Source organism: Siphateles boraxobius, unplaced genomic scaffold (genome assembly GCF_051911475.1).
Source record: "Siphateles boraxobius isolate OS27281-9 unplaced genomic scaffold, OSU_SipBor_1 18, whole genome shotgun sequence".
In the NCBI taxonomy this organism is placed as follows: Eukaryota; Metazoa; Chordata; class Actinopteri; order Cypriniformes; family Leuciscidae; genus Siphateles; species Siphateles boraxobius.
In genome coordinates, this window is record NW_027508788.1 from 3285011 (window position 1) to 3308702 (window position 23692).

The 23692-nt window shown below is 38.1% G+C and overlaps 1 protein-coding gene across 6 annotated transcripts in view; it reads left to right on the forward strand.

Moving 5' to 3' along the window:
• Positions 1 to 23692, forward strand: part of vav2 (vav 2 guanine nucleotide exchange factor) — a 273666-nt gene that overhangs the window by 213178 nt on the left and 36796 nt on the right. For all 6 annotated transcript variants that reach the window (XM_077232884.1, XM_077232885.1, XM_077232887.1 and 3 more), the window contains exons 4-8: positions 2450 to 2518; positions 13360 to 13465; positions 17275 to 17373; positions 20793 to 20861; positions 22225 to 22325. In XM_077232884.1, coding sequence (XP_077088999.1) covers positions 2450 to 2518; positions 13360 to 13465; positions 17275 to 17373; positions 20793 to 20861; positions 22225 to 22325 — 444 coding nt within the window. The remainder of the gene's footprint in view (positions 1 to 2449; positions 2519 to 13359; positions 13466 to 17274; positions 17374 to 20792; positions 20862 to 22224; positions 22326 to 23692) is intronic.

Sequence of the window (23692 nt, forward strand, 5' to 3'; positions counted from 1 at the left end):
AACTAGAAGGGTTTTATAGATAAATATGAAATGATCCACTAGTAAAACATTTCCAGCTAGATCCATGCAGAATGTTATTTAAGTTAAATGTAATTTGCAAACAGTTTAGATGAGCAAACATTGGCATTTTTTCAAACCCATAGAAACAGTAACTAGAACCTGTAAACCGTTGGTTTACCTTTTGTTTTGACGAAGAGATGAAGGAAGCAGTGTTTAATTCACGTGATTAATTAGCATAACATTTGTGAGCAGGTTTAACCTTCTTTTATTATAAACACGTCTGAAGCGAACCGAGATGTTTAATTAGCTATTCATTTGATGAAGCCTTGTAAGCAGGCTAATTATTTTGCTATCAGCAATTATTTCATCATGCGATACAGCATCTTTGTGTTAGGAGTTCAGAATAGTTATAGTCTCGCGTCACAAAGCCTTGTTTTAATGAAATACATCTGAGCGAAACATTTATACTTTCACCTCAAATACGTAATGCATTTATTTGGATGTTGTATTCCTGCCAACAATGAATGTGATGCATTATAATAGGAGATAATTAATGTTGTGGATGCCGTCTACAATTGAGCTTGTCATGGCGACATTTTTTAAATCTTTTTACCTTTGATTGCAAGTGTTTTAGAGTCGTTAGGTAGTCGCAACCCCCGCAGTTAAGCACTCCATTCATATCAATTTTTATATGTACGAATTGTATGTGCGTCAATTTGATGTATACACAGCCATATGGTCTGTATCCGTCTATGGGCTGACTGGCAGCAGCTTTAATGTTAAAGCTAATGGTGGTGTGCTCTGTTAGCTGTCAGAGAGCATCTCTCTCTCTCTCTCTCTCTCTCTCTCTCTATCTCTCTCTCTCTATCAGAAAGGATAGCATCCTCAAGTGTCATGTTGTTGGGAGGTGTGAGGTGAGGAGTTGGTCACATTGTCAGAGTGTATGTGTGTTTGTTAGCCTGCTATTGTGTGGGTGAGGATGTCAGTATTGGTTAAGAGGTGGATGGGGGGAGCTCTTTGTGCATCTGACCTCAAGAAAAAAAAAGCCCACAAAACAAGTGACAGTTTGCTTAGATCATGCTAAATCCCTCTAGTAATATGACTCAAGGTCAGAGTCTTTCCTACCCTCTCTCTCCTTTTCTCTCTCCATCACTGCTCTTTGACATCTTCGTAGAGACGGGAATACAGCATAGTTATGATTGAAGAGATGGCCTTCTGTCAGCATGAGATTGAACTTAATTTTTAAACTTTCTGAAGAAAATGTCAATGCTCTATGCCTGTGCATAACTATATGTGAACAGCACCGCCATCTTGGAACAGTCAACGAGGAGACCTCAGTGAATGGAAGTGTATAACTTTCTGTGTCAGTGAGTCATTAAATCATTAATTTAAATGATTATTTTATTAACAAAACAGCTAACCATGAATTGATTTGTTTAAAAATGATGATTCTTTCAGAAACAAAACAAGAGACTGTCTTTATGCATGAATCATTGAACGCATTGAATCATTAGAAACACAACATGCTACAGCGATTCTGCTGTGGGTTTGTTTGGATCTTCTCATTTTTTCTTGACAGCAAAAACAGGCAAACTATTTGGCAATGTTGTGTCTAAAATGTAAGTTGCTTAACTGCTTGTTTATTGAACTGTTGTGTAAGAGAAATATCCCGTCCTTGCCTGCTAATCACATCTGTGGTGATATACTGAATTGCCATAACACACTGTTACTTGTGTGATATTTTATATAATTGTATATACTATAGGACTCTTTCCAAACATGATGTGAAGAGCTCCACAAGCCTGATGTTTTGTGTTGCATGGAAAGAGTGCATAATTCAAACGTGAGAATCACATCTATTAAATGTTGTGACTTTGAGGCGTACCCTATACACGCTAAAGTGAAAGTGACACGGCTTGCCTCAAATTCACTTTATTTTCCATGCCTCATGTTTTTTGCATGCCACATAGCACCTTTTGCCCTACATAATGTGCAAGATTAAGTGATTTCATGAGATCTCTAGAGGAAGTGCCATGCCATTAATCGAATAATTGATCGGTCCTCCATTTGCAGCTTTCTAATTGGCTGGTGAATGTTCGTGAGCCCTGGATTTAAAACCCCCAGCGGGTCAGCTCTCTGAGGAGTCTGACACACAGTTATTGAGAAAGGGGCTGAAGTGTTTGCATTTAGGTGTTCCTGTCAAACTGCAAAAGCCTGTGTCATTCAGTCCTTCCATGGCCTTTTCAATGTTCCAACCGTATTCTGTCAGAAATCAGATAAGTGCCTTTGAAACATCTGTCATATTGTTACAAATGTCAATCATGGAGGAGGTGTTCATGAATAAACCCACCTGTTGAATTATGGATGTTGACGAGTGAATCATGATATTCTTTCCTTCTCTGTGCGGTGGCTAATACCCTTCTCTCTCTCTCCCACCCTCTCTCCCCAGGCCCTTTCCATCAGAGGACACTGCACTGAATGAAGATGATGTGTACCGGAGCTTGGAGGATTTGGCAGAGTAAGTGTTTTAAATCATAGAAAAAGAGTATAATGGCAATTAGCATAACCAAGGTGGGCTTTAACCCAAAAGTTGTGTGTAAAAAGTCCAGGCTCTACATAATAATCCTCCCATTTTTACTGTTCATGGTATATTTTCAGATCAGTGGCTTTTAAAGTTCCTTTGCATTATTCAGAGCTAAATTTACTCTCATGAGGTTGTCATATTGTACGTGATATTGATGATCGGTGATCAGCATTAACCAAACGCATTTGTTTGGGAATGCTAGATAAGGATTATTTCTGGGATGTATTTTCATTTGTATGTCACGTTGTATTGTACGTTTGAATGTACTAATCCTTGGAAATAATTTGATTTAACAATTATATTTTATAGTGTGCAAATGTGATCAGTAAAGCAAAATATTTATTTTGAGGTACTTAAAAAGTGCTAAAAAGACTATATTTATGAAATTAGTGTTTAATTTTGTCATAATATATATAGCCATTTCACATGGCTATGAGCATGATATTTCTCATATATTTCCAAGTGTATGAAAAATCAGCTTGAATGAGCAAAGCGATATCTTTGTCATAGTATTCTTTCAATGGTTAAGGGTATTTCCTATGACTGGGAAAGCTCTGGTCAATGGATTTAATAAGAATCGTATAAGAAGTTTATGCCCTCTTTCTATTTGCTCTTCTATGCATTTAAAGTTCCAGGGCTTTTTTAATGTTCCCATACTTAAAGTTTCCACTGTCATTTTAAACTTTGCATGTGCTGCACATTTGTACCATTTTGTTTTATTATGATTTTTTTTTACTTATCTATAGTATTTACCTTGTTTATAATTTAAAAGATAATAAAGATAGAAGTGAGATCTTTGATTGTAGTCCTTGATAACCAAAAAAGTAGTTACGAACCCTGGTCCTGAGATTTGTATGCATGTGCATAATGAATGCTTTAGTTTTCTAATTTCTTGTGCGCCTACTTGAGGAAGACATCTTTGTTTCATTGGAAGTTAGGTTATTAGGCCACTTTCAAGACAAAGTTGAATGTTGCAATACTCAAGTTTAAATTGAAGTTCATTCAAGTAGAATTCCAGACATGCTTCTTGAAATTCTCTGAGCTCAGCTGGACAATACCCAATGGACCATTGCTTTAGTCATTCCCATCTTGAAAATTTTCAAAGGAAGAAGTCAGTTGTTCTCAGGCTGTCTAAAAGTCGGATGTTCTTTTCAACTGGGAGATGAGAAAATTCCAAGTTCTGATTTTTATGGAATGCAGCATTAATTAGTAGCATTTAAATGTGATTGGAATGGAATGTTGTTTTATTTATCTGTTTATTCATATCTACAGTGTCCTTAGTGTCCGGCTGGTGCAGTCACTCGCACAAATAGCCAGGCATTAAACACTCTTCTGGATACCATGCTCGGAGCATGGCAGTTTGGCAGTGTTGGGCGTTAAGAAGAGTGAGGGACAATGAATGGGGTTGTGTGGTGACAGGCCTGATTCTTGGCTGATTTATTGTGAATAATTAGGTAGCAGGGTGGATAGGTGTCATTCATCTGCGGAGGACAGCGTGACACAGACGTGTTTGTGCAGGCTGCATACATTACACTTCTCACAATGCCTGTAAGAAACATCTCTGGAGCTGTAAATTGAGATGAGCCTCTGTCACAGCTCAAACGGTTGTGTACATGCTTTTTTGAGCCAATATGAAGTGAGGGTAGACCATGTTCAATTCAGGGCAAAGAAAAACAAGGCACCTATTGCACTTTTAATAACTCTTTTTAATGTCAAGCACATCCTGCTCTATATTTTCACATTCACCCAAGTTTCTTTTATTGCTCAAACGTGTTTATAACTTCAAACAGTCCTGCCAACTGAAAGCTGTGTGGATATATTTACGTACGGAGGAAAAATAAGGTTACAATCTCTGCGATTCGTTTAAAGAAGATTGTGGACCTCTTCAAGATCAATCACGCTACAAATACATCAGATTTCAAACCCCTATCCTGGACCATGCATTATTATCACAACCTTGTTTTGATGGAGGGTTTTTATAGGGCATTAAAAAGAGAAATGATGGTTGGAAAGGGACAGGATCAGTATATAACACAGGCTGGATTTGAACCTGGGAACCGAGCTAGAGATTTGCTATAACATATATATTGCTGTAAATGTATGTGGTGGCTCTCAATGGACAGGACTGCTTTGTAATTTACACATGAGAGCAACAAAGAAACATGCAAAATGATGGTACCGTCTGCTCTATGTTGTCCCTATTTCAGAGCTCAACAATAAGGCTGGCCCGGGCCACTGAGTTTTGGGCCAGTTAGGCTGTGATACCACTGAAAATATTACATTTCATTGATCTTGTACATCTGTAATGAAATATTTGCTTTTCTTTGATTTGATTTTACAGTATTATGACAAGTTTAGCTGATTTGTCACCAAGATAACGTTATCTAGCTGGGTGACATAGATGAGGTATTATTAATAATTCAAAAATGACCTGACAGTCAGAAGTAACAGTCTTGAAAACATCAGTTCAGTAATTATATTTTCAAAACATCAAGGCATAAAAAAACACATCATCAAAAAATTTAAGAATTCCATCAACGTGCTCAAAACTCTCACACTATCCCCGAGGCAACTATCCCTGAGTCCTGGTCTATGTAAGGCCATATGTGGGCCTTTGACATTTACACTGTCTATGGCCTCTTGCGCTGATCCGTATCGACTTAAGACGCTTCCTGACATGGCCTCAAGTGATTGCTGACCTCTTTCAAAGTTCTTGATATCCCTCTGCCATCTTGACCCCTCTTTACGTGCAGATTCATGTTGAAACACATCTCAGTGCCAAATCGAATGGAGGTTAAACCCACAGCCAGAGCACAAGCAATCGCTGCGCTGCCAGTGATGGAACAGTGAATATGAGTAAATTAATGAAACTACCCATCCATGCGGACCCATGACCTCATAAATATGGTTCAATTCCAGCACAACACTGCCGTCTGATTAATGGAAAGGTCCCTGATATGATGCGCCGGGACACAATTTAGCAAGCACTTTCATCAGGCTGCTCGGAGCTCTCTTAATTGGACTGTGATATCATTGTCTGCTTTAATGGAAATATGCATGAAAGGGTTTGCTGCAGTGCTACTCAACCTACGGAAGTCATGTAGCTTCAATAGATTTATTCATATAAGCCCTGTGTCTGTTTCTATTAGATTGGAGATGTTTCTCAACATTGTGTTATATGTGGGGCCAAAGAGATTCCCCACATATTCTTTGAGAAGCATGAGAATGAGAAGACTTCTGATTGTCCCCAATAATATTGTTGTGGTTTTGAAGTAAAGAGTGCGGTTCATTTGAAGAGATAAAAGGCAGAAAGTGCTAATCAAGGTGCTTTTGTGAAAGGTTAATGATGTTGAAGAAGCTCTTTAGTCGGGTTTACTCTTGAATGTGAGATGACTGAGACACTCCGCTTCCAAAGAGCTTTTAAAAAAAGAGAGACGACATTCACTCATACTGCTTACGGCCAGCAGTTTTAAATGAAACTGTGAGGAATGTAAGTATAGTCAGGGTAGGGGTGTGCGATATTGACAACTTCTAGATTAATATTTTCTGGGATTTTATCGATAACGATATTTAGACTATATTTTGCTGAGTGTGTTGGTACCTTGGCAGATTTAGGACTGCCATGGACAGCTGAATTCAAAGCTTTTTATATTGTTTATATTCTGTGTGGTGGTCAGTTCGCAGCAGTGACAGAATTGATCTTTTCCAATAAGCTTAAATTGATTTTTACCTTTAATGGGCATTTTAACTTTAAAATGTATGCATCACCTTTTGCGTCCAAATTCTTACATTTAATCAATAAATTCAATAAGAATATTAAGACACAATAGGGCTGTTACCAATCAAATGAATTCACTATCAACTATGTATCTTTGCAATGCAGAGGAAACAGAGAAGCTGCATTTGAAGTGACATGTCGATGCAGAACTACAAACACGAGTGAAAAGTGTTAAAAAACTACAGACATGGAGGGCGCGTGAGTCCGGCGGTTATGTAGAGAGGTTTAGATAAAAGGGTTTGAGTGATTAATTATCAGTATCTAACCTGACAAAAATGTATTTATTCAACATTGTCTACATTATATTGCATCTGTAGCAGCATTGTGAACTTCTGTAAAGATACGTTTACATTTACATTTATTCATTTAGCTGACGCTTTTATCCAAAGCGACTTACAATTGCTATATATGTCAGAGGTTGCACACCTCTGGAGCAACTAGGGGTTAAGTGTCTTGCTCAGGGACACATTGGATTCGAACCTGGGTCTCTCACACCAAAGGCATGTGTCTTATCCATTGTGCCATCACCACCCTGTTTAGCCATTACCTTTTATTTTATAGCGATTACCTATTGCAAACACATGAGGAGAGTCTCCGCATGAAAGACCCACGACTGGCAGATGAACGTGCTATCGTTAAACGGTAGGAAATCAAATTAGATTGAATGGAGAATTTTAACTGTGACAAGATGATTGACAGGGCAGTTTACGGTGACAGGATGCACGCAACAGATCTGTCCATAAAAGATGACGTGATAGTATGTCCCAAAGCTTGCCTACTCTTTTGCTACACACTCAAAAGTATGTACTTTTTCTTCACAAAAAGAGTATATACTTTTAGGTCGTAGTAGGTCCTTCAAAAAGTTAATTCATTCAGTAACCAAACACCGTTGTGTGTTGCTCAGAGACGTAAAACAGTGCTGTGGCTTGTTTACGTTGGTGAAATGGACCAAAAACAGGCAATATTGTATCTAATGTTTAAGTCACTTAATATTAACTTCTTGTTTATTGAACTATGTATAAATTTAATTTAACATGTGTAATCATGCTGATATTTGGAGAAAAAAACAAATTTTGGGGGAATTATAAATGCATTTTAATAAACTAAATCGCAGTGACAGCGTGCACTCTAAATGTGCAAGCGCACTAGTCTAACTTACTAGACTAAATTACGTAGAATATGAAGGCGCTGTCTAGGTGCGTTCTTATAAAGTGAGGGATATACTAGATAATGTCAGATCCCATATATCGCTAAAACAATTATTACGATATATAACAATATATCAATAATAAGTCAGTGCCGTTTTTGATTAAAACTCAGCATTTTATGAACACAGAGACTAACAAACACAGTGTCTGAAGGACTATGTTTAACAGTCTCTGGATTCAAATTTTAAACACTTTAATTTTTTATAAATATGCTTTGTTGTTTTCTGCGAGTTGCACATGATGGGCCAATGTGTTTCTGAAATGATTTAACAGAGATTCAGAAGGGGAGCTCCATCACAAACTATTGCGTTTATTTTATTTACACCTCTGTTTTTTTTTACATGTTAACGGGTCCTGAGCAAGCGACTGTGGTCTTGAGCACTGTGTATTCAAGTATGCACCGATCCGAACTGAATACTGTTGGTAATTGAATGGTATAAATATGACAGGGTTGTTAATTCTGGCTTATTATAATCTCTGAGTTCACATCCAATCCATCCATACTGGATTTCTCAGCATCATTGTCACTTTCAACTATATTTCATGTGTTCATCCAAAAACTGGCAAAGCATGAAATTGTTCAATTTTGGCAAGCAGCCCGTCTCTTTCTCCATCAAATAGCATCAGATGTTTAGATGTAAATCATGTCAGCAATGATTTACTTTATCCTAGCTGGTTGCTACTATGTTACATTCTCACCTGAGGCATTGTGGTTAGTGGAGCCTCAGGCCAGAGCACTCTCTAAGCCTTCGAGAGTACAAACTACTGCCATTGGCACCTGTCTCTCCTGGCACCTCAGATTGAACTCTGCAGCTAGCGACCTATTCAGTCAAGATGATGGACGGGTTTGGAAATGTAACTAACATTCAGTAGAATCCTCAAATAATGTGCTGAACATCTCAACCAAGTAGTTTTCTGCTCCAAAAATCTGCATGTTTCCATCAACATGACACATTACTGTTTATTTAGATCTCACAAGCCATTCTATAGGTATCATATGACATAGATTTCATTAAAATGAACGTTTCTTTACACTGAAAAAATGTTTTTTTGATTTTGCTCAAGTGGTGACAAAATTAATTTATCTTCATTTAAAACATTTTATTTGATCTTAGTCAATGTTTTTTAGCTATTTCAGAATCAGAATTTCAGCTCAATTATATTAAGTAGATTAATTTACATTAAAGTCTGTGATTTTGAGTAAATGGAAAAGATCTGTTAGTGTTTGACATTGATTTACTTCATACATCTAAAAGACTTTCTGCAGCTATCTCAGTGCAAGTGGGTTGTTTATTAATACTGCACTAGCATTAGCACAGCTATTGCTCATTGAGTGAAGAAACATATATTATAGTCCTAACATATGCAGCCACCCACAACCTAACCATAAGTTCTACTCTTTAGCACTGTGGTAACCACATACATTTCAACATATCTGAAACTATTTCAAATGCCATAATTGAACACAAAACATTAACAAATACATAAAATAACACTTAATTTTAACATTTACTCTTCTCTATGCAGCACATGCTGAGAACTAGCAATCATCTTCCCAGTTTCAGTTAATGCAACTAAAATTATTCATGTAGTCCCAGCCAGAGGTCGCATTAGACTTACATTTTAACGTCATTTTGACGGACAGGGTCATAAAAATTCTGTCATAATCTATTATTACCCGTCATTTTAATTTTCATATTTTAATGATAATAAGCCATTTAATAGGCTAAATGAAATAAACATGAATGAACATCAGAAAATGTTGAAAGATACAGTCCAACTTACCGAAATCCATATCATGTCTTTCATGTAATCGCTCCATCAGTGTTTCAACCCCAGAAAGATGCCAAAAAAACTACTTGTAGCTGTTTTAACAGCCAACATGTAATTCGGAAATTCATTTCATTCGCTATTATTAAACTGATATATCACTATTATGAGTAAACCACTATGCCTGTCGTCTTCAAAAAGGCTTTAAGATAGTCTAAGACTTGAGGTCACATCTTCTCACAGTCACAGATATGCAAAAGGTTGGCTGCCTTTTCTTGCCATGCCATGAGTCCATATGTTCGAATTACTGTGATCAGTTCTTGTATGACAGTGTGCGGTGAAGTTAACTTTTATTGACATACTGTTATGAGTTTGGGATGGATCCTTTGTTCTGCTCTACACATAGTTTTCCCTTTCTGGGTTTGTGGTTGGCTAAGTGAAGGAAATGTTCAAGAATGCTGTAACACAAGTGAAATCAGCACTTATGAGTGGCCATGATGGCTTAGACAGCATGAAAACAAAATATTTCATGACCTAAATGGATAATCTTTCCACACTTTCGATATACAGATTGTCAATTTACACCATATTGAATCAAAGATTTTTTTCATTGGCATTCATAGATGTATTTGTATAATGCCCACTCACCTGGACCACAAGTTGGATCAGCCTTAATAACATTAATTTGACAGCAGAGCTGGTCTTTTGATTTTTGTATTCTTGTATAAAGCAGCATTTTGTGCTCATCCTGATTTAACATAATGATTCATGTCTTTGCATACAGAAGTGGACGTCCTATTTTTTCCATCCAGATGTAAACCACAGTGAGCAAAAAAAAAAAAAAGCTCATTTTTTGACACATTCTGCCTTTATTTATTCTACCCGATGCATACAGAACCTTACAATCCTTTGTTCAGATCACTGCACCTCCCATAGTGCAGTTAATGCTTGTCCTCAGGGATTGGAGGTCACACGATAGACGCCATTTGAAATCTTTTTGCCTCAGTTCCTTTGCAGTTTGGGACCAGTGTGCTTCAGAGGAGTAATGTTTTTTCCCTCAGTCTACATTGCTCTGTCAGACAGCAGCTCTGCTACTGGGGAAAGTCAACTCAGCTAATGAGGGAGGGCAGCAAGCCACCCGTCCTTCAGGGTGAACTGTACAACCTCAATTAATGCTTCAAACAATCCCTTCTCCATGTGGACACAGTGCTGAATGTCAGATTGATGCCAGCACCTTTCTTTTATTAGCTTGTCCATTCCTACCTACTGTTCAAACATATGCATGCATGTCATGTTTTGTCATTTTGAAAATGGAACGACATTCAAATCATGTTCAAAAAGGTAATTATTTTGAATTCAGCAATTTCACAGTTCTCTCATAAAGTTTTCAAAGTGAGTGTAGTCTTATCCACATACTGCTTCTGCTGTAAAACACTGTTTTAATGAAAGACAGTTCAATAAACTGTCTATTTGACCATTTCATCCTTTTTTTAAACTGGTCCTTTGAAGGGGGTATTTATTGACAGGACATACAGTTTTCCTCTGAACCTTCTGGTGGCTTTACATGAATTACTGTATTTTTACTACGTTAAAGGTGCAGTGTGTGATGTTTAGCGGCATCTAGTGGGGAGGTTACGAATTGCAACCAAGAAAAGTTACGGTGGCCGACAGGAAAATATCTCATCGTCTGAGACAGCAGAGAGTAGCCAGTTCAGCATTGAGGTTTCTTTACAAGGATAGATTAAGAAATTGTTTACTTAATTATTCAGTAAAACTATGTTATTGCGAATATTATTGGTACTTGTTCATCATTGTGTCAGTGTTTTATTCGCTGAACTAAGCTTGCTTCGTTGCACGAAGATCAACATAGTAATGAAACGCGTTTGTCCGTTTAGGGCTACGGTAGAAACATGACGACACAATATGTCGACCTCCATAGAAGGGGGTGCCCACGGTTATGGAGATATAAATGTCTCATTCTAAGTTAATAAAAACATAACGGTTCATACAAGGTCTTTATACACCACTGAGAACATAGTTATGGATCTTATATTGCATTTCTGTCAATAGTTCCTCAGAAATATTACACATTGCACCTTTAATTTAATTTTGTGTGTGTATGTATGTATATATATATATATATATATATATATATATATATACACACACACACATATATATTTCACAAATACGTATATATTGTTTACAGTATTTTTTTTCCTCTTAGCAGCCACTGGTGCAAACCAAAGAATTTCAGTCTCTCAAATAAATAAAATACATAAAAATTATACTCTTAAGTATTATTTGTTCTGAAAGTCAGATGAGTGACTGAAGGTGATGAAATTCTTTATAACACTGTGCAGCTGTTCTGGATGTGCAGGTATAGAAGGTCATGCTGATGATTTAACATCCAGCAGCTCCTGCCAGACTAACAATCCTCCAACAATTGGCAACTCACTCTGGCTGGCTTCCGTCCATCTACGCCAGTCTTTTCCCATGATTCAGTGAAACTGCTTTGTTTATAAACTTACATGGTGATAGCTTAGATATCTATGTATTCTACAGACACAGTTGCGGGATGTTATAGCTGTGCATTGAGCAGCTAGCCTGATAACTCAAAACCCTGCTGAAAATCTGGTTTGCTGGTCTTGGCTGATTAGGCTGGTGGTTTTATTATAGTTTTAGCTAGTTTAAAAGAGTCTCCAGCCTCGCCAGGTAGGTTTTTAGGTGGGCAGCCAGTTTATCTGGGTTGAGGAATGCATTTGTATTTCAGTTCTCCATGAGCCTATGAGGCAATGAGATAATCTTCTGGGTAGTTTTAGCCTGCTATTGGACACGTCAGCAGAAATGAAGAAGGTACTTGTTGCTCTCTGGTTACAAAGCAGTCTGTATGTTTGAGAGAGTGAGTTCTTCTCTTAGAGAGGAATGGATGACTGATTTGATTGTTGATGTGAGAGCACAGCTGGGACCAGGACACCTTCTGTGATGTCAGCCTGCTTTATTTTGGCCATTCCCTTTTTTCCCCTGAGAGAACGATGGCAGAGTGTACAGTGATGGATGGCATCGCTGGGGTCTCAGGGCTCTTTCGATGTCTGAAAAACACATACACAAGCTAATCAGGGTTGCAAACTATATGTGATGACACTGACTATCTCCCAAATATGTCATAATTCTGTCTCAAACACTTTGTTGTGTAACCATGTTTAACCAGGAGCGATGTGAAATCAGCATCATCTCCTTCATGCATCTTCATCTCTTCCATCATATCATTTTGTCTCTCAGTATTTTGCTTCAAGTGATGACAAAAAGGCAACTTGACACTGCAAACCTAGTGCATTGCGACTGGATAGGAAAGAGTATTTTCGAATCTTTGCCACCTCATACAGTACTTCCATTTACTACTGTATAATGTTTTTTATGCTCACCGAGGCACATTTGTTCACAGTAAATAAATATAGTAATATTGTGAATTTTTATCAATTTAAAATAAATGTTTTATACTTTAATATATTTTAAAATGTGATTTATTCCTGTGATGGCAAAGCTGAATTCTCTGCAGCCTTTACTGCGGTCTTCAGTGTCACAAGATCCTTCAGAAATCATTCTTTAATCCTGATTTGTTGCTCAAGAAATGTCTTATTATTATCAATGTTGAAGACAGTTGTGCTGCTTAATATTTTTGTGGAAACCGATAAAAACAATGTTTCACGATTCTTTGATTAATAGAAAGTTCAAAAGAACCACATTTATTTGAAATAAAAGTCTTTTGTAAGATTACAAATGTCTTTACTCTCACTTTTGATCAATTTAATGCATCCTTGCTAAATAAAAGTGTTATTTTTTTTTTATCTTACTGACCCCAAACTTTTGAACAGTTGTGTACTTCCAGACAGAAAATTACTCTCAGAGAAATGCATTGACAAAATTCAGAAAATGCCTTGGTGTTCAAATGCTTGTCAAATCTGTTTTTTAAAGGTATTTTAACCCACTCCTTCCTTTGTGCCCTTTCTTTTGCACAGTGAGCACGATGTGGGAGAGGATGACATATATGACTGCGTTCCCTGTGAGGATGATGGGGACGACATCTACGAGGACATCATCAAGGTGGAGGTTAGACAGCCCATGGTGAGTGAGACACCATACGCATGACCCTCATTGGTGTATGTGTGAGAGAGGATATACAGTAGATGGATTGTTTCCTGTGATTTCCCATGGCTGTGCGCGTGTTCACTTGCTCTGCTTACATTTGCTGCTTTGCCTCCTTAATGCTGCAGATCAGATACATGCAGGTAAGTGTCACGCTGTACCGCACATGATTCTCTTATGATCCTTCAGTGCTCCTCTTTCCTTTCCTTTAAATGTGTGTCGGCGGAAGCCATTAAGCTTTCTACGCATATATGAAGAACCTGTTGAGCAGGCCCATATTCCCTCTCACATTGACAGTTCATTAAAGTTCCAACAATTTTATTTATCAGAGAATAGGTGGCCCAAAAATAAAAATTGTGTCATCCTATATTTGCCTGTTTTGAAGAATAATTGCACTGCAATTTTCCATACAGTGAAAGCATATGGTGACCAGGGACCAAAAAAGATCTTGGTAGCCCTTCAAATCCCATTTGTGCATGCTCATATACCTGCCACATGAAGACAATTTACTCCAGACTGTCGTTTTTCACATATATTTTTAAAATAATTAGGACAGGCCAGACTTGAAATACAGAACACAAGTTGTTTGGACTACTTCTATAGTACTTTTTTGTCCACCAGCTGTACAACATTTGGTCTCTGTAAATGTTAATTGTATGGAAAAGAGAAGTGTGAACATTCTGCAAAACATCTGCCTTTATGTTCCAATGGATAAAAGAAAGTCATACAGGTTTGGAACAACATGAGACTTTCATATTTGATGAACTATTCTTTGTAATATTTGGGGTATTTTATTATCCTTTAAGCAAAAAAAAAAAAAAAATCGTTTTAATTTTTATCAATTACGATTCTTAACACTTCCCAGTCTCAATTACAATAAGGTAAAAACAAAAATAGGTCAATATTTAGATATCAAACGTATTTATTCTGCGTCTTTTTGCTAAATATTCTGTTGCAGATGAATATCTACAGAACAGCAGCCTACAGAACAATATCCTATACTGTTACCCATGCATTGTTTTTCTTAACTGATTACATTCACTTAAGACAAAACTGGGTGTTTACGAGGATATCTTGACATAATTTTGTGTGTATTTGTCCGTTCAAGAGCAAGACACGAAAAAGAACTTCATGGATTGTGTACACACTACATGAGAGGTGTTTTTTTGCACGCGCTTTGGATGTGTGCACAGCACATCCAACAGCGTGCAAGTGCCAAATTGAGTTCTCTCCCACATCTTATTTTGCTTGAATGGTTTAAAATCACATTGAAATTCGCCCATATGAATCGATAAGCAGAATTGAAATCTTATCAAATCAACGGTTCTTGGAAATTGAAGCCAGCAGGGGTTGCTCACCCTGTGGTCTGTGTGGTCCTAACAACCCAGTATAGGGATGGGGACACTATGCTGTCAAAAAGCACCGTCCTTTGGATGAGACTTTAAAACAAGGTCCTGACTCTCTTTGGTCATTAAAAATCCTTCAAAAAAGAGTTGGGGTGTAACCTCGGCATCCTGGCCAAATTTACCGATCTCTCTGTCCATCTACTTGTGGTCCCGGCCAACCCAACACTTCATCACAACTTCTCCATTCAGCTAGGCTCGTCATCCATAACGCCATCAAGGTCAGCTAGGAACCTTGGAGTTGTAATTGATGATCAGTTGAAATTCACAGACCACATTGCTAGAACTGCCCGGTCCTGCAGATTTGCCATGCACAACATTAGGAGGATCAGGCCCACAGAGCATGCTACACAACTCCTTTTCCAAGCACTTGTTTTATCCAGACTGGACTATTGTAATGCTCTCCTGGCTGGTCTTCCAGCTTGCTCTGTCAAACCTCTACAATTGATCCAGAATGCTGCAGCCAGAGTAGTCTTTAATGAGCCAAAGAGAGCACACGTCACTCCTCTCCTCAGTAAATTGCACTGGTTGCCAGTTGCCGCTCGCATAAAATTCGAGCTCCCTCTTACCTAAACTCATTACTTCAGACTTACGTGCCATCCAGAAACTTGCGCTCTGCTAGCGAATGTCGTCTTGTGGTACCATCTCAAAGAGGCACAAAATCTCTTTCTCGGACCTTTACCATGACTGTTCCCTGTTGGTGGAATGATCTGCCTAACTCAACCAGAGCTTCTGAGTCAGTAGCCACTTTCAAGAAACTGCTGAAGACGTATCTTTTTCGACAGCACTTGATTCAGTATTACTAACACTTTCTCTTCTCTTCTATTCTATAAAAAAAAAAATGCACTAAAGTTAAACTGAGAGGGGTTATAGCACTTGCGTATTGTTGTCCTACTGTTAGTTTAACTGCTTCTATTGTTTCTCATTTGTAAGTCGCTTTGGATAAAAGCGTCTGCTAAATGAATAAATGTAAATGTAGTGTAAATGTAATCATGGTCTCTTAATAATCCCTATATATATACTGATTGGCTTCATCACTCTGTCTCCTCTCCAACCAATAAGCTGGTGTGTGGTGGGTGTTCATGCACAATATAGCTGATGTCACATCATCAGGTGGATTTTGCACATTGGTGGTGGTTGACGAGATTCCCCTCTTCCAAATGTAAAGTACTTTAAGTGTTGAGAAAAGCGCAATATAAATGTAACAAATTATTATTATTATTACATTTGGAAACAGTGCTAAAATAAAGCTCTATACCCAACGAGGAGCGTCTTTCTTCCTCTGCTAGAAATGAGAAGGAGGGGAGGCTGACTCAGTGTCCATCTGAGTGTGTGCTGTCTCACAGAGTGAGCTAATGTTGGGTTATTTTAAACACACGATGGAGGAAATCTCTTCTGCAGACAGAGCAAACTGCCGGGTCCCACCTTAACAGAGATACACACATACTCAGACTGAGACTCACAATCTGTGTCATCAGACAGATGCTACAACAAGGATACATTAGACTCTCAGTGGGGCAAATACAGAAACTTAAACAAGGGTGATAAGAAAAACATGGTGGGAAAAGAGCATCAGAGACCAAGATTCTGAACTGTTTTGTGGCTTTTCGCAAATTATATCTTCTTTATCTTTTAATACAATAGACACTGGAGTTTCACATTAGTCAGTGAAAGTCACAGAAATATTTGCCTTTCCCAATACTGACTGCTTTCTTTGTTGCTAGGCGGCCCTTTGGAAATATTTTTTCCCTTTTTTTTTGTCCAACTTGCTCTCTAATGAAACAATTGTTTGTGATCTTGAATTTCTCTGGATGTGGGCAAGTTTGCTTTGGCCTCGTGCACCACCAGGCCCAGATGTTCAAATGTGTGTTGTGATGTTCATTCCAGCTCTGACCTCCAGCTGCTGTGCCTTCCCTGGGCTCCAGTGTTATCACCATTTTCTTAAGCTCGCCAACCTGCTTGCATTACACCAAGAGCCAGTGATTATGCTTAATCAAATGCATCGTGTTCTATTAGATCATTTTCTGTTGTTATTGTTTTGTGAATTTACCTCATTTAATTCCTCAGTCCTAATCAAAACCACATTTATGAATTTCCTACAGTTTTTGTGTGTGTGTGCTTTAGGCTTAGAAGTATATGTTGTTTTGAATGAATGAAAGACTAAACTCTTGCTCTTGCTTCCTTGTCAACGTTGCCCTTAAGGTTTTGTTGTGAAATACTCTGTCCACCTTTGTCTTTTACTGTGATGTGCCATCCTGATTGTGACCTGAATTCCATTCAAAATAAAAGTTCGGTACCTTGTGTAGGTGTTTAAAGGTGCTGAGCTGGCATCCTGCAGGACGATACCAACATGGTTTGTGTGTCTTTTTCTTCTTTCCATAACAGAAAATGGGCATGACAGAAGATGATAAGAGAAACTGCTGCTTGGTGGAGATTCAGGAGACAGAGGCAAAGTACTACAAGACACTGGAGGACATTGAGAAGGTGAGTGGGACAGAGTAGTGAGTCTTAGAGCTAGAGAGAGTGGAAATGAAGGCCTGGAACTGGGTCAAGGTCTTGCTACGGTTCTCTGAGGATAGTAAGGTAACTTAAAATAGATGGAGGGAGAGGACAAAAGGTATATATCAATATCCATTTTCATAATCTACATTTATAATGTTGTGATGCCTAAATTCACATTTAAATTAATTGATTTTAGTTTTAAGTTTTTTATTTTTTTATTTATACAAAATATTATAGAATTGATCAATAAAAAATATTTGTCATTTCTCGCAAATAGCCATCTTGGCAATGTTTTAGGCCACATCGTAAAACTGTGCTTTTCTTGATGTGTATCCTCCCTTTGGCCCCTGGACTCAGGGTAGAGCTTAGATTCTCTGCCCGAGCCTGAGCCCGACCCGACCCGCGGGCCGGGCCGATATTTCCCGCCACTATGCTCGGGTCGGGTCGGGCCCTTGATCAAGCACGTCACATGTCACGCGCAGCGTCTCCTCCACTCGCACGCTGTGCTGTATTGTGTAGCTTAAGTGCAACATGGAGCTTGAAGAAGTAAAGAAAAAAATTAAAACAGGAGAATTAACTTTGAGCAAGTATGAAGGAAAGTCGGAGGTATGGAAATATTTTAAACTCATGGGCAGTGACAACATTAAGTTTCTTATTTATTAAAATATTATAATGTTATTTTTTTCCATCTATGTTGATTATGAAAGTGAACAGAGTAGATAGGAGGATGTGCAATATCAGGAGACATGGAGTGGTTCAGGCATGATTTTGACCACTTCATTATGTTTTGTTTTGTAGAAAGCCTTTCTTTAAAGTGAATTTCGTTTTGTATAAATTGTATCTTAATTTTAATATATTTTTCATCAACCAATTGCCAGGATTTAATAAATAAGAAGCAAATATAGCAGACAATAATCATGACATGGAGGCGCCGGCGAGCCGCGTTCACCATGGCACGTGAACTGGAGCCATCTCATCATAAAATTAAATCAATTCTCGGCACGCTTGTCACCGAATTTACAAATTCACATCCTGCTGGTTGCACGCACACATATGTTGAAATAACATTATCTTAAGAATATTTGATTGAATGCTGAATGTTGTGCTTGTTCAATTTAATAAAATTAAAACTATCATTGTGATAATTAAAATAATTTAATATTAAATATTAAAGGAGCTGTATGTAAGAAATGTATTTAAATTAATCATAAAATGGCCCTGATATGTCACTAGACATTAAGAAATCATGTTCATTTCAAATACTTATATCACTGACAACAGTAGTCCGGCCAGGATATTGTCATTTAAAAAGTGAAGTTGCAGCCCTCAACTGATGTTGATGTTGTCATGTTGTGTTTTGGTCTGATGCGTCACCCTCCACCTATCAACCAATCACGAAGTCAGTAGTGTTGCGGCATCCGGGTTGCCAGCTCTGCTAGTTACCACAGCTGCAGCTACAAACGTGTCGGAATCAGATAAAAAAAAAGTCTAACGTTGCTAATAAGATAAACTGATAAACTCATAAACTCGTTATGAATCCGAAATACTTCGTTACAAAGTCCGAAATAAAACAAGTATCTGTATAGGAGATGCCTTTGAAATTTGGAGACGGCTGAAAACGGAGAAGAATTTCTGGACAGGTAAGATTCATCTATGTTTGGCTTACTTGTACTTGATGTAAATGGACATTTCAAATATTCATGACAGTCGAACAAAGTTATGCATGTTCGTGCAAAGTAACGTTACGTTAGCTCATATGGAGGAGGTGGGTCATCGAATTGGAAGCACTATAGGCGCAATTCCACGGTAAAATAACTTTTTCTAACGTCCATAACACCAATGAAAAGCACATTGTAGCCTATCATGTGAATAATGTGTCCCACTTGGAATGTTTTGTAGCCTACTTGTTTATCATGCAAGTTCTACAGCCAAAAATAATAGAATGACATTTAATCTTTCACCTCACATATTTTAGCGTTATGGACGTGTACTGCAGAGTAAGTTAAAAAATACAGCTGGTCGCTTTCACTTATAGCGTCAGCTAAATGAATAGCTGTATCTTTGATATCGATTACACACAGTGACCGGGCTTGTGCTTGTACTTACATTAATGACAGATACCTACCGTTAGTATACTAACAGCTACTGTTCTAACAATTTACTGTCACATACGAGCGTACATCTTTACTATTATATTTGGCTAATCGCCATTAGTAAATTTTTGCGATATATAATTACTTTGCAAAACGTCTCTTATTTGAAGCATAAACATAATTAACAGAAAAAAAACTTAGCCTACTGTGTAGGACTCGTCACTTGCTTCTGTAGCAGCCTACGTTCCTGCTGTATCCTGCAGCCTATCTGGCAACCTCGAGTCAGGGAGGAGGGGAAGGGGATACACCGCTCTACAGTAATTTGAAGGTGATTGCAGTACCAGTTTTGGCCACAATCCTACATACTGCTCCTTTAAGTGGCCAATTTTTGCACATTTATTAATAGTATTTATAAAATATATATATATAAAATTGTGCAGCTCCCCACTGTCAATGGTCTAGCTCCCATTCAGCACCTGCGTTAAAAAAATGATCTGTCGTCGCCCCTGGTTGTAATTGCCCACGTATTAAAAATGGTCGGGTTTAAATCGGGCTCGGGCTCATAATTACAGTTAATGTGCCGGGCCGGGCTCGGACACAACGTGCACGGGCTCGGGTCGGGTCTGGCTTGTTTTTCTGGGCCCGATCTAAGCTCTAACTCAGGTGTCAGTCACAGGGCAGAAATGCCATGCATTGACCTCAAAGTGAGGAAACGTGTCTGTTTAGTAAACGAATACTGTTGGCAAAAGATTGAATCTTGCCCTGGGGGGTTATTGCATGCATGCATGCTTGTATGTACAAATCATACAAACTTGAGTGTATGATGTTTATTCCTGCCCTGTTTCCAGTTGCGCTGTCACACACAACAGACAGAATATTAAGTGTGACAGTGTGTTGTTAGTAGAGGTGATGAATCCCTGTCAAAAGAGTGAGGGGTCAAGCAGATTTCATATTCCAGACAGAAACCTTGTTTACTGATTATCGTTTGATTAATTTCATCCTGATTAAGACAAACATGTCAGTATTGCCCTGAAATCTCTTTCTGCTTTGCGAATTAAACAAATAGGGTTTTTATATGTTTGAAAAGCCTGCCCACAGGAACACTAGACATAATATTTGACTTCTGTTTGTCAAAGACAATTACCAAACCACAACAACATGTAAGCAATCTCATTACAAGTGTTTGATTGTATGCTCTGACTTTGAATGAATTTCCATTTCTGAAATTCAATTCTGAATTATTTTTTTTTTTTTGTGCCATATGGGCTTTTGGCATTTGTGAGATTTTCTTCTATTTTACATTTTTAGAATTATATGATCCCCCTGAAGCAAGTCTTATTGCCACAGGAGATGGAGGCCATATTTGTAAATTTAGAGGTGAGTGATCATTTACTGTACTTTTCATTTTCAGCCTAAAGTAATTAACGTATTTTAGGATTTGCTGAAGGAACCCAAACGCAGAACAGCCAGGGAAGCTCAGAGAGATAAATCAATAAACCAATAATCAGTTAACAAGAGGGCGGGGCCAAGACTAAAGACTGACAGAATATCACATGGCACAAAGAAATAAACAAAAGTCATGTGCAAAAGGCACATGGCAACCAAACATGACAGAACATGACCCAGAGAACAATTCCAAAGCCTTATGCTCACACAAGGACAAAATAAACAACATGAGCGTCATGATCCTGTCACCAAACTAAAAATAAGACCAACCAAGGTGACAGGACCCTGAGCTATTACCTCAAGTAACACATTTGTAATAATATGCATCAATATATTAAAATAGCTGATATTACATATACTTTCAGATACATCAGAGCTTTGATAATTAATTTTAGACTAAAAAAGTCTATTTAGATTTGATGATCTTGTGTGTCTGTATTGAACTTCTAAATTCCTTTATTCTGAATATAGAAATCACACAGAAAATAATTAGCACTGGCCGGTATTTAACCAGTAAGCTGGTTTTAATTTTGCCTACAATATGCATTTTTCAAATACCATCCTACCAGTGCATAGCAGAAACTATTGCTTTATTCAATGGCTAACAAAGTATATGACATTGTTCGTCACAAAGAGCGCTATTTGGAGTGTATTGAGAAGGGAAGCCTATTAAAGGTGCAGTATACGATCTCCCAAGATCGTTGTTGAACACTGTTGATATTTGAAATCAACCCAAACAGACCTACCCTTTCTTCATTGCTCCGCGAATCTTGTGGGAAGCACCTTTGAGTACCAACATTTTGGGCATTTTTGGGGACAGTGACACATTTACTTACTGGAGTTGGATTTTTCTCCATCTCTAGTAAGATAGCAATCATGATGATAAGTGTGTTCATTAATTATGAGTGCAACGGATCACAGTTGATTCGTCATCCGTACGGACCAGGCCTCACGGTTCAGCACGCATGTGATTCGTGGAATAACTGCTAAGTTTAACCATCATAGAGTGAAAATCTATAATTGGGATGTGTAGTGTCTTGCCAATTTACACATTCAAACAATTTTAAATGCGAAAATCGGGACTCGCGCAGTGTTATCTGTGCGCACGGCCTCACACACCCAAAGCGCAGAGAGAGAGAGATACGTTTCAGACAGCACCGAACACCGAATTGATTCCTCTCTCACGCAAAAACTTGTCTGACAGCAAGTGAGTGATTCTAAGGGGTAAAAAGTATGGCACAACAAATAGATTAACAATGCTTTGGTGGGTGTTAGCAATTCTTTGTTTACACAGGACATCATCAAGGTCCATTTTGCTCTGCTGAGGGCCATTGATCTGACCATGTTGAGCGGGGGCAACGGCCTGGGAAAGATCTTTCTGGACTACAAGGAGAGGTCAGTACCTTGACAGAGTATGTGGGTTTATCACTGTCAGTTCTGTTATAACATCTCAGCCGTTTGTCAACTCCGTAATCCTCTGTTGAGCTGAAATGACCTCAAGTGAAGGAGGTAAAGTCTTGCTCCGGTCGGCCACCCCAAAAAAATCCATCACACCAACAGGGTCTGACCGCAGAAGCCCAGCTATTTTAAAATAAATCCTCATCAGAGCCCAGAGCTCCCAGGGCTTAGAAAGAAAATAGACCTGTCTGGAAGAGTCTGCTGCATTAGAGTGTAACACATTTCCTGTTTTGAGTGTTCTATTTGTCTCTTGTAGCTGCTGTATCAAAAATCAATAACCAGATAATAGAGAATGTTTTAGCTACTTCATCCACAATGGATGACAGATACTCAGGGAATTCAGTAAAATCATAACACCATTTCATCTTTATCTACCAAAGATGGAGGATTTAGCCAGCCTTTATACAGTCTCTTCCTTTTTGCAGTATTATATTGTTTTTGTTTTGTTAAACCCATTAACATAACTATGGGTTTAAACAACAGGACCTAAAAGAAAGATTTTCCCAAACATGAAAATTCTGTAATTTACTCACCCTCATGTCGTTCCAAACTTTAAGACTTTCTTTCTTCTGTGGATCAGACATTAATATATTTTGTAAGGATGTTTCAACTGCTTTAGTACATACATTAAAAGTCAGTGGGTTCCAAAACAATATTGAGCCCCACAGACTTTCATTGTGTTGTACAACTTTAGGGTGAGTAAATGATGACTGAATTGTCATGTTTGGGTGAACTTTCCCCTTAATACTGTAATCTGACACACACAGCGTACGATATAAAGATGCAAATGAGCCACTCATATTCTCTCTGAAGTTTGAATGTGAGCAGCTGTATGTGGTGTACCCCAGGTCATTGGTCTGGGACTGCTGATTCAGCTCAGTAATGTGAAATATCCCTGCAGTTCCCTTTGGTTTGTGAAACACTGAGGCTTGACTAAATGACAGGCCCTGTAACAGTCAGCTTATTCTAGTCATGCTACACTACATTAAACTCTGTGTTATCAGGTATTACTGAGACCCTCCGAATCAGTTTCTGTATAAGAGTTCTGTTCTTGCTGTACTAAGCACAATTGCTTTTTTTTAAATCCCAACTGGGACCTACTTAATAAAACCAAGTAGGTGTAACACAAAATTATGACCTCACTTCAATTACAGTGCATTCGTCCTTAGAGATGAGAACTTTGGTTTAGTGTTATGGTTTATTAAGCAGCAAGATGACCTTGCAGTAAGATCTTTGGAATTAACGTTGCTTGAATTCTTAGACCATGATCTTTATGGATGCAGCCTTATCAAAAACAAGGATTA